Below are 22,424 nucleotides of genomic sequence, written 5' to 3'. Positions count from 1 at the left end.
ATGTATACCCATATATATTCATGTATACCCATGTATATCCATGTATGCCCATGTATGTCCATGTATAAACATATATATTCATTTGTACCCATGTATATCCATCTAAGCCCATGTATGTCCATGTATACCCATGTATATCCATGTATAACCATGTTTGTCCATGTATACCCATGTATATCCATGTATAACCATGTATTTCCATGTATACATATGTGCAGCCATGTATATCCATGTATACCCATGTATGTCCATGTATACCTATGTATATCCATGTATACCCATATATGTTCATGTATAACCATGTATATCCATGTATGCCCATGTATGTCCATGTATACCCATATATATTCATGTATACCCATGTATGCCCATGTATGTTCATGTATACCCATATATATTCATGTATACCCATGTCTATCCATGTATGCCCATGTATGTTCATGTATACCCATATATATTCATGTATACCCATGTATATCCATGTATGCCCATGTATGTTCATGGGTACCCATATATATTCATGTGTACCCATGTATATCCATCTAAGCCCATGTATGTCCATGTATACCCATGTATATCCATGTATACCCATGTATATCCATGTATAACCATGTTTGTCCATGTATACCCATGTATATCCATGTATAACCATGTATTTCCACGTATACCCATATATATTCATGTATACCCATGTATGCCCATGTATACCATTGTATATCCATGTATAACCATGTATGTCCATGTATACCCATGTATATCCATGTATATCTATGTATGCCCATGTATGTCCATGTATACCCATATATATATTCATGTATACCCATGTATGCCCATGTATGTTCATGTATACCCATATATATTCATGAATACTCATGTATATCCATGTATGCCCATGTATGTTCATGTATACCCATATATATTCATGTTTACCCATGTATATCCATGTATGTCCATGTATACCCATGTATATCCATGTATAACCATGTATGTCCATGTATACCAATATATATTCATGTATACCCATGTATAACCATGTATAGCTATGTATATCTATGTATACCCATGTATCTCTATGTGTACCCATGTAAATCTATGTATCACCTTGTATAACCATGTATAGCCATGTATGGCCATGTATAACCATGTATACCGATGTATATCCATGTATAACCATGTATAGCTATGTATATCCATGTATATCCATGTATATCCATGTATAGCTATGTATATTCATGTATACATATGTTCAGCCATGTCTATCCATGTACAGCCATGTATATTCATGTCTGTCCATGTATACCCATGTATATCCATGTATAACCATGTTCAGCCATGTATATCCATGTATATCCATGTACCGCCATGTATATCCATGTATACCCATATATCTCTATGTATACCCATATATATTCATGTATACCCATGTATGCCCATGTATACCCATGTATACTCATGTATACCCATGTATATCCATGTATACCCATGTATACCCAAGTATACCCATGTATATTCATGTATAGCCATCTATTGCCATGTTTTTCCATGTATAGCCATGTATATCCCTGTAGAGCCATGTATATCCATGTAAAGCGATGCAATTCCATGTATACCCATCTATATCAATGTATACCCATGTATGTCGATGTATACCCATGTGTACCCATGTATATTCATTTATATCCATCTATATCCATGTATACATATGTATACCCTTGTACAGTCATGTATTTCCATGTATATCCATGTACCGCAATGTATGCCCATGTATATCCATGTATTCCCATGTATATACATGTATATCCATGTATATCCATGTATAACCATGTATACCCATGTATATCCATGTATACCCATCTATATCCTTGTTTAGCCACGTATTTCCATGTACACCCATGTATATCCATGTATAACCATGTATTTCCATGTATATCGATGTAGAGCCTTGTATATCCATGTATATCCGTGTATAGCCACGTATTTTCACGTATACTCATGTATATCCATGGATACCCATGTATGTCCATGTATACCCTTGTATATCCATGTTTTGCCATGTATATCCATGTATACCCATGTACAGCCATGTATCTCCATGTATATTCATGTTTATCCATGCATACCCACGTATATCCAGGTATACCCATGCATATCCATGTTTACCCATGTATATCTAAGTACAGCCGTGTATAGCCGTGTGCAACAGTGTGTATTCATGTATAGCCATGTATCACATGGATACGTATTCATGTATAACCACGTACAACCATGTTTATCCATGTATAGCTGTGTAGTATCATATATGTCCATATATTTCCATTTAAAACCATGTAATTTCATGTTGTCCTTGTATATCTATTTATAACCATATATATTATCTATGTATAGCCTTTTATTGTCATATATATCATATATATGCATGTACACCCATGTATATCTATGTATAGACGTGTATTACCCTGCATATAACCATAATTTCCTTTCTACAGGGACGACCATTTGGAATGCGCTGCTAGACCAGCTAAATCAATTGCCTTCTATAAATGGTTTAAGAAAGCAAATAAAATCTTTCACGTTTGCATCGGCAAAAACTGATTAAATTAAGCAATTTTTGTAAAAAGTATGTTAAGGTCATTGATTTTTAAACTTAGGTATCTTTGTATATTATACACGGCTTTTAGGTAAAACAGATTTTCTATGTAAAATACGTATGTAAATTTGGTGAAATTACCGTGTTTAACTAACGTTCTCCTATCCTATCTATCTATCTATCTATCTATCTATCTATCTATCTATCTATCTCTGATATACTTAACCATGAGATCTTGATAAAGAAATTAGAATACTTTGGCTTTGATCACTCAGCAGTTGCCATTTTCCATTCGTATTTGTCAAATCGCAAGCAACAGTTTAGTGTGAATGGAACATCTTCTAAGCTTCTAGATATTTCGTGTGGCGTATCACAAGGCTCAATATTACGACCCCTTTTATTTTTAATGTATATAAATATTTCTTCGGCGAAATGTGACGCGTGAGTATTTTTCCAAAATAAGCAATAAACACAAGCACAAAGTTAACAAGTAAATAAAAGTTTGGGAATGACTGTATTTTCTCCTGTAAACTTTATAGGGAGCTTCAAACTTTACCAACATTTGTCCAAGGACAACAACTAATAACGTCTTATTAAGCATGTCGAAAGCATTTATAATGTCGGAAACAGGATAATTGGTATTGATTAAGGTAATGTTTATGTAATGATAATGATATATCTGCCCGGAAATCGAGCGTATCTATCTGTCTGCTTCAATTATTAAGTTTGTTCATCTTTTGTCCCGAAGATCTTTATAGCCAATAGCCAATCAGTTTACGTTTGATCAATGTATGTCTATAAGATAAGAGAACAATGGGTTGTAGTTTAGTCAGTCAGAGACATGAACTTATGGTGTACGCCATCGGAGAAATTGTAAAACAATCGAGGAAAGCGACAGTGTGGGTTCCTTACTTATTCCCCATAACAAAAACCTAAGTTTTCGGGTGCTTAGTATAATTGCTTTTAAACCAAAACGGTTATCGACACTGGGCATCAGCTTTGACCATAGATCGTGGGCATTTAAGCCCTTGCTTACCCCCACCCCCCTCCTCCTCAACAAGATTCAAGATTCAAGAGTTGAAGCCAGATCGCGAGCCCAAAAAAATATTCCAAGAAGAAATTTATTATGTTCACCTCCACCCACACACGCAGAGACGGATTTCTAAGTTTTGCCACTACTTAAAATTTTATTGACATCAATCATTCAACAGAAAATATGGCCATTACCGAAGGAACTACGCCCGTAAAATAACACCTTTTTTGTAGTGGGATAATAAATCTCTTATTCGATGGTCTAACATATAAGGCCATTCTCTCCGTTGAGCATTGTCCGACCGACCCCAATTTTTGGAATTTTCAAAAAAAAAAAAAAAGGGTAACGGTGTTTTAAAACCATTTTAATGTTGCATAGGAGTTTCAGGGGTTGATCCTTTTTCCCACGCTGTCTTAAGTTTGCAACAACATCCACCAACTTTTCAGCCATATTCATTTTGGGTTCACGTTTTGTTTGTTTTCCGGGCTCCACAGCTATGATGCTGGGGTAGCGGGACTCCGATTCCGAGACTGCCCAGGAAACGCATTTGACGCTAAACGAAAAAAAAAAGGAGGATGGGCTAATACTCGCGGACATTTTGCTCACTGCTCGCAAAATGCTTTGCAACTCTCAAAATATCCGCGCGTATTATATGTTAAACCATCGAATAAGATGTATTTATCACGCCGTCTGAAAAACAACAAAATATACCAGCAAAAGCTCGAGAATGAGCAAGAGTAGAATCTTCTCTCAATGCAGCAAAGCACAAGGAATAAATCTGGAAACAAACAAAAATAAGATACGAGAATGCGTTGATCGAGCCGTGTCTCCAAAGCTGCGATTGCTAATTCTGCTGTCGTACTTAGCATCATCAGCAGAATAGCGCACGATTGCAAATTTGCTTGGTGTATCTCCACCTTTTGTTTGCACTTGAGTTAAAGTGTGTGCTGCAATTGTCAACAAACTGAAGTCGCGGTTTATCACGTTACCTAAAGGAGAATATTTTAAAGAAGTCATGCGCATTTACAAAGACAGATGGGGATTTCCAATGTGTGCTGATACGATGGACGGTACTCATATTCTTGTAATTGCCCCACCGACCGACCATGACGACTTCGTGGATCTCAAAGGCTATCACATCATTCTTATGCAAACAGTTGTTGACTATGAAATGATATATGAAATATGGTGAACTGCGGATGTGAAATCAAGTTAAACTATGATCATCGCAGTTATGAACGCAATTTTAGCAATTGCGTAGGGATGAGCGCGCATGGGTGTGTATGAATATAAATGGGTATCCATGGGTATAAATGGCTTAAGGCTTGAATATACATGGTATACATAAGCATGCATAGATATACATGGCTGTACAAGGATATACGTGGCTGCACATGGACAGAAAAGAATATACATGGGTATACATCGGTATACATGGATATACATAGGCATATATGGGTGTACATGGCTGTACATGGATATACATGGATGTACACGGATACAAATGCCTGTACATGGATATACAGAGCTGTACATGGTTATACATGGATGTACATCGATAGACATGGGTATACATGGATATACATGGCTGTACATGGATATACATGCCTTTACATGGAAATACATGGATATACATGGCTGTACATGGATATATATGATAATACATGAATATACACGGGTATACATGAATATCCATGGGCATATATGGATATACATGGTTGTACATGGATATACATGCCTGTATGTGGATATACACGGGTATACATGGATATACATGGCTGTACATGGATATACACGATAATATATGGGTATCCATAGGTATACATGGACATACATGGCTGTATATGGATATTCATGGATATACAAGGGTGTACATGGATATACATGGATGTACATGGCTGTACATGGATATACATGGCTGTACATGGGCATACATGGATATAAATTCGTATACATGGAAATACATGGCTGTACATGGGCATACATGAGTATACATAGATATGCATGGGTATACATGGATATACATGGCTGTACATGGATATACACGATAATATATGGGTATACATAGCTATACATGGACATACATGGCTGTATATGGATATTCATGGATATACACGGGTGTGCATGGATATACATGGATATACATGGCTGTACATGGATATACATGGATATACATGGCTGAACATGGGTATACATGGATATACATGGCTGTACTTGGATATCCATTATAATACATGGGTATACATGGACATACATGTCTGTATATGGATATTCATGGATATACACGGGTGTACATGGACATACATAGCTGTACATGGATACAAATGGACATACATGGCTGTAGATGGGCATACATGGGTATACATTCGTATACATGGATACACATAGGCATACATGGATATACATGGCTGTGCATTGATATGCATAGGTATACATGGAGATACATGCCTTTACATCGAAATACATGGATATACATGGCTGTACATGGATATACATGATAATACATGAATATACACGGGTATACATGGATATGCATGGGCATACATGAATATACATGGTTGTACATGGATATACATGCCTGTATGTAGATATGCACGGGTATACATGGATATACATGGCTGTACATGGATATACACGATAATACATGGGTTTACATAGATATACATGGATATACACGGGTGTACATGGATATACATGGCTGTACATGGATATACATGATAATACATGAATATACACGGGTATACATGAGTATACATGGGTACACATGGATATACACGATTATACATGGGTACACATGGATATACACGATTATACATGGATATACATGGGTATACATAGAGATATATGGGTATACATGGATATACATGGCTGTACATGGATATACATGGATATACATGGCTGAACATGGATATACATGGAAATACATTGCTGTACATGGATATACATGGATATACATGGCTATACATGGATTTATATGGGTATACATGGACAGACATGGGTATACATGGACATTAATGGGTATACATGGACATACATGGTTATACATGGATATACATGGGTAAACATTGACATATATGGACATAAATGGTTATACATGGATATACAGGGGTATACAGGGGCATACAGGGGTATACATGAATATATATGGGTATACATGGAAATACATGGTTATACATGGATATACATGGGTATACATGGACATACATGGTTACATGGATATACATGGGTATACATGGACATACATGGTTATACATGTATACACATGGGTATACATGAATATATATGGGTATACATGGATTTACATGGGTATTCATGAATATAGATCGGTATGCATGGATATACATGGGTATACATGAATATATATGGGTATACATGGACATACATGGTTATACATGGATATACATGGGTATACATGGGCATAAATGGGTATACATGGAAATACATGGTTATACATGGATATACATGGGTATACATGGACATACATGGGTATACATGGATATACATGGGTATACATGGGTATACATGAATATATATGGGTATACATGGATTTACATGGGTATTCATGAATATATATGGGTATACATGGACATACATGGTTATACATGGATATACATGAGTATACATGAATATACATGGGTATACATGGACATACATGGTTATACATGGACATACATGGTTATACATGGATATACATGGGTATACATGGCTATACATTGATATACATGAATATATATGGGTATACATGGACATACATGGTTATACATGGATATACATGGGTATACATGGACATACATGGTTATACATGGATACACATGGGTATACATGGACATACATGGGTATACATGGATATACATGGGTATACATGGACATACATGGGTATACATGGATATACATGGGTATACATGAATATAGATGGATATACATGGATTTACATGGGTATTCATGAATATATATGGGTATGCATGGATATACATGGTTATACATGGATATACATGGTTATAGATGGATATACATGGGTATACATGGACATACATGGTTATATATGGACATAAATGGTTATACATGGATATACATGGGTATACATGAACATATATGGATATACATGGACATACATGGTTATACATGGATTTACATGGGTATACATGGACATACATGGTTATACATGGATATACATGGGTATACATGGGCATACATGGGTATACATGAATATATATAGCTATACAGGGACATACATGGTTATACATGGATACACATGGGTATACATGAACATATATAGCTATACAGGGACATACATGGGTTTACGTGAATATATATGGGTATACATGGACATACATGGTTATACATGGATATACATGGGTATAAATGGACATACATGGGTATACATGGGGTATACATGGACATACATGGTTATACATGGATATACATGGGTATACATGGACATACATGGTTATACATGGATATACATGGGTATACATGGGCATACATGGGTGTACATGGGCATACATGGGTATACATGAATATATATGGTTATACATGGAAATACATGGTTATACATGGATATACATGGGTATACATGGACATACATGGTTATACATGGATATACATGGGTATACATGGACATACATGGTTATACATGGATATACATGGGTATACATGGACATACATGGGCATACATGGATATACATGAATATATATGGGTATACATGGAAATACATGGTTATACATGGATATACATGGGTATACATGGACATACATGGTTATACATGGATATACATGGGTATACATGGACATACATGGTTATACATAGATATACATGGGTATACATGAATATATATAGCTATACAGGGACATACATGGGTATACATGGACATACATGGTTATACATGGATATACATGGGTATATATGAACATACATGGTTATACATGGACATACATGGTTATACATGGATATACATGGGCATACATGGGTATACATGAATATATATGGGTATACATGGAAATACATGGTTATACATGGATATACATGGGTATACATGGACATACATGGTTATACATGGATATACATGGGTATACATGGGCATACATGGGTATACATGGGCATACATGGGTATACATGAATATATATGGGTATACATGGAAATACATGGTTATACATGGATATACATGGGTATACATGGACATACATGGTTATACATGGATATACATGGGTATACATGGACATACATGGTTATACATGGATACACATGGGTATACATGGACATACATGGGTATACATGGATATACATGGGTATACATGGATATATATGGGTATACATGGACATACATGGTTATACATGGATATACATGGGTATACATGAACATACATGGTTATACATGGATATACATGGGTATACATGGACATACATGGTTATACATGGATATACATGGGTATACATGGACATACATGGGCATACATGGATATACATGCCTGTATGTGGGTATACATGGGTATACATGGCTGTACATGGATACAGATGGACAAACATGGGTATACATGTGTATACATGGACATACATGGGAATACATGGATATACATGGAAATACATGGGTATACAGAGAGATATATGGGCATAGATGGATATACATGTATATACTTTGCTATAGCTACCTATATATGCTGATATACCTCTTTTATATAATTTATGCGCTTTATGATACACTTTAATAACCCTACTTAAGGTACATACCGTGGCTAACTTTTCAAGATGGCGGACATCAAAAGGTAAATCGTAGGGATTTATTTCGATACTTTTCCCTTTATTTCAAGACAAAATCGCAACTGGATCAATTTTTTTATGTCCCCAGACGATTGTGTGATATGGATGCTGACGAATTTATGATGCATGGTTTCAATTCGGACGTAAGTGAATCTGGCGAGGAAGACGAAAATACTAGCGAAAACGTTGCAAGTGATTTTCAACAGCGCGAAAAGTGAGTGTTTTAGTCGTCGTTTGTTTCATTAATTGTACCTGCGCCAGACAATATTAACTGCTTTCCTATTTAGAGTTTAACATTCTTGCATTTGGAAACTTCTTTTTCTTTTATGTGATGCCTTTTTACATCGTAACATTTTCCTAGAGAAGCGCGCAGGTATTTCATGACGCCTTTAAAGCTCAAGAACTAGCTATACTGTAATACTCTTTGGTTGCGCGCCCTGATATCCTAGAGTTTACATAGCATTTTGTCCAGTTTCTCTTAAGACTTTCATTGGTCCGAAGGGAAAAGTAATAAAGACAATGCATATGCAAAAATTTGGACCTTGGGCAAACAGAGAATATTATAGTATTTTTGAAAGTGGCCTATTTTCGGATTAATTTGTACTAAATTGGACTCACCTGCATTAAATAAATCATGGGTATTATTGTGTAGATATGTGAGGGAAGTCCTCTTTTCATCTGATAGTTTAATTATTCTCCTTAATCTCCATAGTCTACGTGTACTTATTGTACATGACTGTACAGTAAGTTATGTCGCGATTTAATATTAGTAGTAACTGTATAATAACGGTAATACCTGTAATGATGATGATAAAAATAATGATAATTATTTTTATTTTTATTATCATTATTATTATTATTATTATTATTATTATTATTATTATTATTATTATTATTATTATTATTATTATTATAATAAGCCAGTGTTCTCTTTAAAGGGGTACTCTGACGAAAAAAAAATGATTTTTTTTAAAGTCTCAAATTCTCGAGGAAACGCTGCCAAAATAATGTATACACTTTTCACATAATGAATTTAACTAACTTTCACCAACATTTGAAGGTTATTACCTCAAAATACTTGTTTTTCATAGCATCCTCCATTTTTTGGTATGTTGCCAGCATACTTATTCGCCTGGAGTGAGGACTGATGACGTCACTTACTCAACATAAAGCTCGCTGCTACTTGAGTAAACAATGGAAAACCTGAAAGCGAAGCTTCGTGTTCTATCGATCATGATTTATCAACTTCTGAGTTATTGTTTGTCTGACTGTCTAACGCCATTTTGAGTCACTTACTGTACATGTGATTATGAAGATTTAGACTCGTGGCTACTGAAGAAAAAGCAGCCCCATATTGACGGGAAATAGCTCAAGAGGAAGAACAAAGAGGAAATGCTTGAAAATCACTCGAATTGAGTGAGATTACGCTTTTTACCCATTGTTTTTTTCATTTGAGAAAATTCAAATTTCTCGTCATTTTTCCTAGGTCAAAGGTACAGGTATGTGTTGTTCTTTGGACGCGGTAACAAAGGTAGAGAAACGCTTCTGCTGTAGCGAAATTGATCGGTGCCAGGGGAAGCTGGAAGCAGTTGCTAATTATTGATGGAGAACTACCACCGATCTGCCTGGGTTTCAATCTTGTTGTCTAAACGAGTGGGTGTGAGGAATAGCCGCCATAGGATCAACCCTTTGACGTCCAAACCAGCCGAAACCGGCCAGACTTAGTATTTTACTCTGTCTAACGCCAGACGATTGGGAACCCCTGGGAGTCAATGGGTTAATCGCTCACTGAAAAACTACAATTTATGTCCCCATTAAGACACCAAAAGAAAGTGAATTACGATAATTTTTACAAATGTAAAACGTTAATCAATTGTAACTATAAATTATATAAATGTAATGATAAATTAAGAAAGTTATTTGATAAGAATTTTTAAAAACAATAATAAAGCTTATCATTATGTAAACACTAAAATTAAGTAATGGTCCGGCTAAGAAGCAGGCAGAAAAACAATAGCCCGCGGCAATAGCGTCGGTTAGTTAAAATGTGCCAACATTTTTAATCAAATTAAGTTCGGCTGTTCCCATTGGTGTAAGCAGCTAAAAGCGCGAAATTTGAATTTCAATGAAAAATGTAATCGACTTGCCGTCTAAAAAATTAGATTCTGTTTCGAAGAACAAATCATTATGCCTTCAAAAACTATGTTTGTAAATATCGTCAAGATTCTATGCGCCATTTGATTGGCGCATAGAACAATGCCCAAATTTGGCCGAGAGACAGAGATCAAGGGCATGGGGAAGAAGAAATCCAAAAAAGGCTTTTTTTTCATTTTTTTCTCATCTTTTTTCGACATTTTCCGATATTAGCCAATCAGATGCCTCGATTGGAGTGAAGTTAAAAATTAATATTTCGCAGCTTCTAAGTACTTTTGCCGCTGGGCTGCCTGCTTCTTAGCCGGACCATTACTTAATTACAATAATATTAAGATACACTTTAAATTATTCAAAATCAGATCATTTTAATATATACATGTATGAGCTGTGAAAGGACATGCTATCAGCAATGATACACACATCAATGTAGGAGCAAGGCCTAACTGTGAAGTCTCAGTAATTGCTGTGTAATACCCCATGAAGATCCAGACAAGACGAATAAACTGTCGGTATGAAACTGATCATAGAAATCTATTCAGGAGCTAAGAAAATTATTGCCATAATCATTCTTTTTGGCCATGTTATAAAATACGTGAAAGTAATTCCTGACAAGGAAAATTGAAAAGTGCAATCCAAATTAAGCTTATTATACAGCACTTTAATACTGAGACTTTGCAGTTTGGCCTTGCTCATACATTGATGTGTATCACTTGTTATGTCGGTTTCTTAATCCTACGGCGGCTATTTTTAAAACCCACTCGTCTATACAACATGCACCGATCAATTTCACAAGTAACAGCAGAAGCATTCCTTAGCCTTTCATTGGCCTTTGTTACCGCGTCCGAAGAACAACACGTACATTTGTACTTAGAAATTTGAATTTTTACAAGTGAAGGGAACAATGGTAAACAGACAAATCATGACTCCAACATTCCGATTAGATGTACCATCTAATCTCACTTCGAAACGGTCTTGATGCATTTCCTCTTCTTCTTCCTCTTGAGCTCTTTCCCTTTGATATGCGGCTGCTTTTTCCCTAGTAGTCATGAGTCTAAATCTTCGTAACCACAGGTAAGTGACTCAGAATGTTTTTCGAAGTCTAACCATAACTCAGAAGTCGATAAATCATGATCGATAGAAGATAAAGCTTCGCTTTCAGACAGGTTTTCGAATTCCATTGTTTACTCAAGTAGCAGTGATCTTTATGTTGAGTAAGTGACATCATCAGTCCTCGCTCCAGCCTTTCTCGAATAAGTATGCTGGCGACATACCAAAAATGGCAGATTCTATGAAAAACAAGTATTTCAATGTACCCCTTTAATGAATTAGTCAATAATGTTAATTAATGTACAAAACTCATTGTTCTTTCTCTTTCTTGATTCTGTGCATGTACAGCATTCCGATTGGCTTTAAATAATGTGCCTACAGCATTCTTTGTTCTTTTTTTTAATTAGCAAATCAAAAAGTGCAGATCACAAGAATCAACTTGCGAGATTGCAAGAGAAGGATCCAGGATTTTACAAGTTCTTGAAAGAAAACGACAAGGAATTGTTGGATTTTAACGACTCTGACACTGGCTCTGAGATGGACGATGATAATGGCGATGATGATGAGGACGATGATGATGACAACAATAACAAAATAAACGAGAAGGATAGGAAGAAAGTTACAAGTAAAAAGGACAAAAAAGTATGGATATGAATTGCTCATTAACCATTAAATTATTATTCGCTCCATGTGTACTACTTGCAAAACAAATAGCTGCGACATAACGTCCGTTGGGTGCACAAGCATTGATTTTGTATGAGGGGGAATATGAACTAGTTTTCTAATTCAATATGGTGGACCGTATGACGCTCTCTCATTGGTTCATTTATATTCTGTCACAGCGACTTGTTGCCGGAAGTGTACACAAGGTACATGTACAACAACCCTGCCTTTACTAATTAATTTTTGTTGCTGTGATCTGTTGCATGAGTTAAAACTGGTTTGAATTCGTGCAACTACAGTAATAGCAGCAACAAAAATTAATTCTGCTGCAGCGTCAATGATTTTCACAAAATTAACCATGTCACAGGAGGTTAATTGTTGTGGCGACTTGTCCCTGCAATGTGTTGCAGTGACTTATTGCCTAGTGTGTCCCAGCCTTAATGCTTCCAGCAGGAGGGACAAGTCACCTTTGACAGAAAAATTTATCATTCTCTCTGACAAGACTTTAGTAAGGGATATATCAAGTTTCCTATTTCTTTTTGAAGGTTTTACCCCTTGCAAAAAATTAATTGTAACAATAGCATGTGCCCAAGAATGACATTCTGATTGCACCAGTTCCTTACTACACTCTACCTGTAGACTGTATCAACTCAATGCTACAATGTAGATTGTTTGCCACCCAAAAACATCACTTGAGCCAAAATTCGATGCAAACTTAAAAAAAGTCATGTGTTCTCATAACGCCAGATTTTCTGTCACTCGCTATGGAGTAATATGGCATGCAATGAGCATGCAAGGAAATCATAGCATGAAAGGATAAAAAAAACAACAACAATTCACCTGTCTTAAATTCACTCTGAAAGAGAAGTGAGAATCAGAATAAAATATATTAGATTATTGTAAGTGCAAGACTATGAAAGGTAATTATAATTGTGAAGGTTGATTGGCCAGAGTTAGAGCAATGGTGAGCAACCCTCACAGATCCTGATGAGCGACACTAGTACTGTTATGGTGGCCCACAGTTATTACGGAACCGTGATGTACTTACAGTCATGTACCAATAATTATTACTGTTGAGTCTGAAGAACTGCACTGTAGGTTTTTAAGAGTTAATTCCTACTTCCAGCAATTGGGTTATTATCAATTATTCCATGAGCGCGTGTTGGATACGAGTTGGTAAATAGCCAATGAGGTGTGTAGCGCGGAGTTGGCTAATAACCATTCTCATATCCAACAAGCATGAATGAAATAAAAAATTAATTGTTTTATTAAATTCCTCAAACTCCAAAAGTTTAGAAAGTATGAAATACGAGCGAAAAACGCGAGCAAATCCGAGCGAAATCGTAAAAAAACTGATGCGATGTTGTGTAAGACCTTGTGGTCACACAGATGCAGGCTCATCACAAAAACATTTCTTACCTTTTCGCGTACTCCTAAACGTCGGAATTATCTTATCCAGACTTCCCACAAAAACGTTTTTTTTTTGTGCTTTATTCAGAGAGAAATTTCGTTTTTGGGCGAAAAAACTTTTAACTTAGCAACGCTTAGCACAATCGTGTACCATATAAGGTCAAACTAAGGTATATGAGCTGATAGCGGAGATTGAGTGAACCAATCAGAGCACGAAAAGTTAATAAAATAATATATCTCCTCATCATCTTTTCTCTACATGTATCACTGTATTATTATTTTTTCTGCAATCATCATTAGTGATTGGATTCAAGAAAAAGGAGGGGACATTAATTTTTATCATATAATTATGATAGCATTATTAATACCCTGGAATGTACATTAAATATTTTGTATGCAATGTCATGTAAGACATCAAGAATTTCTTTCCTCCGTCACGACTTTAGGTTTCGTCAAATGCAGTTAAAAAAGGAGAGGGTATTGACGAAGATCAACTTGACGGTGATGATTATGGTGATGATTATAGTGATGATAGTAGCAGAAATAAGGATCTATTTGATGAAGACAGTACACGTAAGCACAAAAAAGACGGCAAACAGGTCACGCTACAAATGATTAAAGAATGGAGAACAGGACTTGAGGTACTCCATAGTGATGATGATGATGGTTATTATTATTATTATGTTTAAACTTGTTATTTATATTATCATTGGTTACACAAGTTTTGCTCGTTTTAAATTCCTGTCCGCAAAAGGCGGCAGAATTGGTGTGGCCACAAGAATGGCTACCTCTGGGGTCACACGCTGTTGTTCCAAATGGGCCGACTCATAGTGAAATTCGACTATATTTTTTATAGATATTTTCAAACTTTTGGGACTGCAAGAAGTCCATTATGAGTACTACTTTATTGCTGTTGGTTGAAAGAATACACTGTAATATTGCAACATCTGAAAAAATGACATCTGGTTTAAAAGTCCTAGCAGTGGTCTTTTAGATCAGAATACTGCTAATTTGCACTCAGTCACACTATATTATAGACCTTTTGACCAAGTGGCAATACTACTGTATAAAAACATGTTTATCCAAGGATATCAAGTTTACACCATACATGTAGGTTGAAAAACAAACTCAACAGAAGTCTTAACTGTTAAGGTATTATTAAGTAATAATATTAATAGATTATTTAGGCAAACTCTGGAATTAAGTTTTTATGCATTTCACTCATTTTTAAACTCTGCTCTCAATGCTCAGATTTGTTGTCAAGATGAAAGCTTATTTGGACAAACTTGCTATTAATTATTAATTTATTGCTTTCACATGATTTTTTTTAATATTAGCACTTGAGGTCATCAAAAGCCAACACTAACTTTTAAAAAAGCCACGGAAGAGCCGATTAATTTACTTTTTAGCATCTCTTGGTGAAAAAATGTTTGCAACATAATTTTGTCAACTCTTTGTTTGCCTAGATGTATTTTCAGATTAGGGGCAGTGGACTTCACATATCCATATAAACAAAAATTATATACATATACATGTACAAGTAGTAGCAGTCAGCAGACTGAATAAATTTATGAGTTTTTCATTGACCTGTACTTTCTAAACATACCTTGAGATACAACTGTAGAACGTCAAGATGTCATATACATTGTACAGCTCTACCTGTAACTGTTAGTATGGGATTTTCTGAAAACATCCTTTGGTCTTTTGGAGATCTGAAAAGCTAATTTCTTAACAAAAGATAACTGTGTAAAATTAATTAATTAATATTGTGGCTTGACCTTGTTTGTTTGTTTTTTTTTTCAGAAAAATTCAATTTACTCTTTGAAACAATCTCTGAGAGCTTTCCGTGCTGCAGTCCATGGAGCTCTTGACCTTGAAGATAATGAGTTGCAAGTGAAGTTGACTTTCAAGGTTGTGGGAGACACAGGTACATGAAAACACAAGTAGCAAGAAGGGGTAAACTTTTTGAGACATTGTTGATGTGGTAATTACATGTACAAAGTCATGTACATTTCAAGAGAAAAATCTAGTCAAAATGGGGTGGATACTTTTACATGTAAGTGCTGGCTTTATTTCCATGAAATCGATTTGAGCTGAGTTCACGGTTGCTCTACCAACTGAGGGACATACATCTTCTGAGTCAAGTGACTCGGAAATTTGACACTGAAGGTGAGTTCCGCTCAGGTTGTTGAAATGTCAGTCACTACCAACAGTCCTTTTTAGGACTACCGGTACTTTCATGGCAGACAATCAAATTCCATTGAGGTAAGGATTGCTCTTTAAAAAAATGAGAACTGAGAAACTCAAAGACCATAGGGCATTTAGGTGGCAAAGCTCTTTGAGACTGCTTAGTTTGTAGACCTACATGTAACAGTATCATGACAAACAACTGCCATTCCTAAAAGGCAAGCTTAAAGCAGAGGAAATGCTACACAATCATTAATGTACTGTTAGTAATATTATTATGATTATCATATTGTTTTATACAGTATGACACTAATAGGGCATGTGCAACCGTTACCACTCAAAATTACAGAACTGATGTAATTATCAAGATAGTGGCAACAAGAAAATTGAAAATTGAAAATAAAATAATGATACTGAAATTTGTGTTATTGTTCTTAAACGAAAAGGTTTGCATTGTTCAAATTTAATTGTAAACTTTGTTTCCTTTTGTTGTTATTGTAGGAGTGGGGGTTCCTTATAAAAACTTTGCAGTAGTCAACTTCGTCAAATTGTTCTTCAGCTATTATAATACCAAATGGATAAAATGTTTGGGCTTAATTTTCAGTGTTCAATGGAGTTGTCCAGCTTTGTCTAAAGCATGTTTATCCAGTATTGTTCCATCATGTAGGAAGCACACATAAAAAGTCTGGGAAAAGGTAACTTGCAGATCAAAAAGAATTTCATTTTCATTTCCAGGGATCGTTCACTTTATCAATAATTATTTGTTTGAAGATTCATATGACTATTGCTCAAGCCTGGCATCAAAATAATAATAATAGTAACAATAATAATAATAATAAGTCTAGATCTTGTGATAAAATTGATTAAAAAGACAAACGCAACTAGATTCATTTTAACAATGTTTCGACATCGTCCGATGTCATCGTCAGGCAATGAATTTTAATTGGATGAAGCATAACTTATAGTACAAGAACAATAGAACAACAGAACAATATATACAATAGTACGCTAACAAAAATGTGAAATCTAAGTAAATAGTTTTGCCCTGACAGAGTCTGACTGCACATTAAGTGATGGTTTCAATTCTTTGATGCAGAACATCTCATGAATTAAGCAGTCAAATTTCGATGCACATTTCTTTATGACACTAAAACTCGCCACTGGGGGTGCCGTTGTTTGGCCATGATCTGCTAGGCGATGCCTCCCGATAGCTGAGTATCTATGTTCCTCAATTCGTTGATGCAAGTGACGAGCTGTGTAACCAATATAGCTCGCATCACACAAGCCACATTGAAATTTATAGACGACTAGAATCGTCTTGCCATTTATTGACCAAAAACCAGCCGATATTGTGAAGCGCCAACTTACTCAGCTAAATAAGAAACTGGATATAGATCTACAGCCAGTTTTATGTCAGCCGCAAGCTCGAGGATGTCCTTAAATTCCGTGAGCCCAAACCATCATTACGGTAGTCAGCCAACAACTAGTCGTCTATAAATTTCAATGTGGCTCGTGTGATGCGAGCTATGTTGGCTATACAGCTCGTCACTTGCATCAACGAATTGAGGAACATAGATACTCAGCTATCGGGAGGCATCGCCTAGCAGATCATGGCCAAACAACAGCACCCCCAGCGGCGAGTTTTAGTGTCATAAAGAAATGCGCATCGAAATTTGACTGCTTAATTCATGAGATGTTCTACATCAAAGAATTGAAACCATCACTTAATGTGCAGTCAGACTCTGTCAGGGCAAAACTATTTTACTTAGATTTCACATTTTTGTTAGCGTACTATTGTATATATTGTTGTATTGTTCTTGTACTATAAGTTATGCTTCATCCAATTAAAATTCATTGCCTGACGATGACATCGGACGATGTCGAAACGTTGTTAAAATGAATCTAGTTGCGTTTGTCTTTTTAATTAATAATAATAATAATAATAATAATAATAATAATAATATATATTTTAACTGTTGTCTGTATTTATAAAGGCAGTAACTTAACTTCCGTAATGGAGATGTAATTTAGGCTTCGATTTGGCTGAAAAGAGGCCAGTGTATTTCTTTTCCATTTTACTATGAATTAGGAGAGTTTGACGCTAAAGTTACATGTCGGTGCTGCATTTCAGCAAAATATAATTAAAGTACTTGCTTGATACTCTACAATATAACCAAATTAGTGCATTACAGTCTAGCTACATGAATTTTGTAGAATCGGCGTCAAAATTGTTGAGACACTCTTATCCTTTTGGGTCCATTTCCAGCTCGGCTCAAACATCCCCCCTCCCCCTCACCCCTGGACAATGTTGTGTTACTTTTTAGCTGTTGCCTATGACCCTTTACAACAGCGGCACCACATTGATTGGGAGGGGGGGGGGGGGAGGGGAGTGGGAAGGGGTTCCTGTAAAAGGACTTTTTGGACTATTATTTTATCTTTGAAAACACTAAAAGTGTCGTTACCAGTGTCCTCTGTTGGCAAAGTGTCTCAACTAATTTTTTCACCAATTGTAGTTCCCATCTGTTTATGAAAATTAAGCCCTGTTGAACAGGGTCAATTTATTTTTACCCACTGGGAGCACCCTGTGTTAGACAGACCAATTGCGTGGACAGGATTTGACCTGCTGTAGTTGTTTCTATCTGTGGACTTATATTAGTTTGGGATTGTTCTTGCCCTGTTCTCAGGGCTTCCTCCCTAACCAAAAATCAGCTTGTGCGTTATTCCACCGGTGAGAAACATAATAATTGTGGAAGAATACACTAGGTTATAAAGACACATCCCTAGCAATTGAAAATAAATAGAGGATATTACATGTACGGCCGTGTAATATTCTATTCATTATATAAACACCAATGAAATACTAAATCATTTCACGAAAGGCATCGAAAAGGGGCGTTTTTATATGTAACCATAGCAACAGTGATCTTTCCACATGTGAAAAGCCCTTTTCAGGGAGCGCAATAAACGTGTATGTATGTATGTATGTATGTACAGTATGTGAAGATAACATGTTAAATCTTGTGAAGATATCATGTTTTTGTGCAAAAGCTCACTTGGTGTTTCATTGTAATAATTACAAAGGCATTCTTCTTTTGAACCTTAAAAAAAGGGCAGCTGTATTTACATGTATATCACAAGCAGCTTCCATTGATCTAACCTGGATTTAAAAAGCTTGCATGCACATTACAGATCATCAATGTCAACAACAAAAAGTAATTATTTTTTTATGTTTTCAGAATACTTCCTTCATCACATCCCAAGTGGCCTCAAGTTAAAACGCTAATGAAGTTTTATCTTAATGACATCTTACAGGTAACACCACTGAATCAGATGTAATGTAACTAAACTGTTTGGTGTTTTTATTAGCAATTAAAGGCTCTTTTTGTAACAAATGAAATTACATGATTGTAATAGGGATATTGAATAATTATTATTATTATTAAAATAATTTGCACAACAGGAATGGTTAATTAATATGATTGCCCCTGAGCAGGGAGGTAGTCCACACAGGTGCTGTAAAGTAAAAAGTGTACAATGTAGCATTGCTTGCATTACCTGATAAATTATTTAGTACAGAACTACATGAGGTGCACATGGAATAACTGGGTATTGATGGTGTTTCATCACCAACACCTGCAAATAGTAATGACATGAAAACATTCAAATTTATGTTCCAAGACCTGAGAGTACAACAATTAAATATTAATGTGTTTCCTATAGTTAGTTATAAATGTGAACATCATCAATCAAATGCTGCATTCCAAATGTGTTGACTAGTATGTACATGTAAATGATTCATAATTTATTCTGTAGACATCAGTTTTCCTTCACATTATTTTCACATGTTCTTTTCCCAGTTATTAGCTTCTCAACCAGCTCCATATGGGTGGCCTTTCTGTAATCAATCACTATTTTTGTCTTTGCAGTTGCTTCGAACTCTTGCTGAGCCTTCCATGTTATGTGTAATCCTTCGACATGTACAGCAAATGACTCCTTACTATGCATGTTTCCCAAGAGTGGCTAAAGCTTTCATTAAGGTGAATAATAATTTTAAGTCTCTTCATGGGTTGACGCTAGATGCTAATCTGCAACAAAAATGTGATTGTACAGTGGTGGTACATGGGAGGCACGTTGGCCTCATTGTTAGAGTGCTGGACTCCGGATTGAGTGGTCCGGGTTCCGGTCCTGGTGGCCTGGTACATTATGTTGTGTTCTTGGGCATTAAGACACTTTACGCTTGTTGCCTCTCTCCACCCAGGTGTATAAATGGGTACTGGCAAAAAATGCTGGTTCTATCCTAGAGACATTGGATTTGTTTGGCAATACAAAAATGCTATAATGTGAATCCGCGTAAAAGCGAAGGATTTCCAACCTCTAATGCAAAATAGTTTATAAATCTCATGCATCGACCCATAACCCTTGCTGGTGTGGCCAAGGGACATTTAATTGCAAATTTTGTAATCTTGTGTAGCTTATTCTTGGTTTGCATTCATGTGATGAGACAGCCATGTTGGTGTACAAAACAATAGAAAATGACCCCACAAGTTTTGCATAAGAATAGAGTCAAATTCCCAAAAGACATTTTACTGCATTGTTCTGTACACCAACATGGCCGCCGTGACGTGAGATGCAAACCATCAATGCGCCCTTTGCAGGATAGTGATCACATGGTACAAATCCGCCATATTGGGACGCAAATTGCGCACTGGGACGTCTAAAACAAAGCTAGTTAATCTTTATTTTAGATGTCCCAGTGGGCAATTTGTGTCCCAGTATGGCGGATTTGTACAATGTGATCACTATCCTGCAAAGGGCCCATTGGAAGAGGAAATCACAAAGTGTACACAGGGCTCGAAATTGCGACCAATACGGTCGCATTTGCGACTAAATTTTTCCCTTTGCGACTAAAATATCTGGAGAAGTCGCAAATTTGCGACTTGTTGTCACCTTCGTTCTTTCGAAACAAAAGGGTTAGCAGTTGCCACTTTGCTGCTACTTTTGCTAAAATAAACAAATAAATAAATAAATGACAAAATTATTTTGTTTCTTGCTGTGAATTTTCTCTGAAGGTAGCGTAATTGTATAGTAATTTAGCTGCGATGTTACGTGCACAGCTCCATTCCTTCGATCATTCGCCATTTTCAGCAGTTTCTTTACACACAAGTACTGCGGGCTCATATTTTTCTGCTAAACCGCTGACAACACAATGCAGCGCTACGATTTTGCGACTAAAATTTGCGAAATTGCGACTAAATTTTCGTATCTTATCGCAAAATGCGACTGGATTTTTTCGTTAATTTCGAGCCCTGGTACACTCATGGTGTTTTTTAAGGTGAGCACTGAAAATAATGAAAGTAAGGTTATGCGCACTTTTGCACTGTTTCAAGTTTGGAAAACTCAGCCTTGTCACTTTGCTTTTTTTGCATTTGATTGAAAACTAGTTTTTTTCAAACAAGAATTTTCATTCCAACTACAGTACAGTACTTGACCAAAAAAATCATTTCTTCTACCGGTAAGTTTTCTTTGGATTTCAAACCAAAACTACCGGTATGTTAACACTGAGTGACCCAACTTTTAAGCCTTGATT

At 36.0% G+C, this 22,424-nt stretch overlaps 1 protein-coding gene across 1 annotated transcript in view; it reads left to right on the top strand.

Moving 5' to 3' along the window:
- The first annotated feature begins 9,345 nt into the window (after positions 1-9,345).
- Positions 9,346-22,424, top strand: part of LOC138051688 (nucleolar complex protein 2 homolog) — a 36,333-nt gene continuing 23,254 nt past the window's right edge. Inside the window, exons 1-8 of the mRNA XM_068897948.1 lie at positions 9,346-9,381; positions 9,465-9,590; positions 12,985-13,219; positions 15,097-15,291; positions 16,454-16,577; positions 17,442-17,532; positions 20,074-20,149; positions 20,764-20,874. Of these exons, the coding sequence (XP_068754049.1) occupies positions 9,365-9,381; positions 9,465-9,590; positions 12,985-13,219; positions 15,097-15,291; positions 16,454-16,577; positions 17,442-17,532; positions 20,074-20,149; positions 20,764-20,874 (975 nt within the window). The 5' untranslated portion in view covers positions 9,346-9,364. The remainder of the gene's footprint in view (positions 9,382-9,464; positions 9,591-12,984; positions 13,220-15,096; positions 15,292-16,453; positions 16,578-17,441; positions 17,533-20,073; positions 20,150-20,763; positions 20,875-22,424) is intronic.

This window comes from Montipora capricornis, chromosome 6, assembly GCF_036669925.1.
Source record: "Montipora capricornis isolate CH-2021 chromosome 6, ASM3666992v2, whole genome shotgun sequence".
Lineage (NCBI taxonomy): Eukaryota > Metazoa > Cnidaria > Anthozoa > Scleractinia > Acroporidae > Montipora > Montipora capricornis.
Note: the sequence above shows the minus strand (reverse complement) of the source record. Positions and strands in the feature narration are given on the sequence as shown.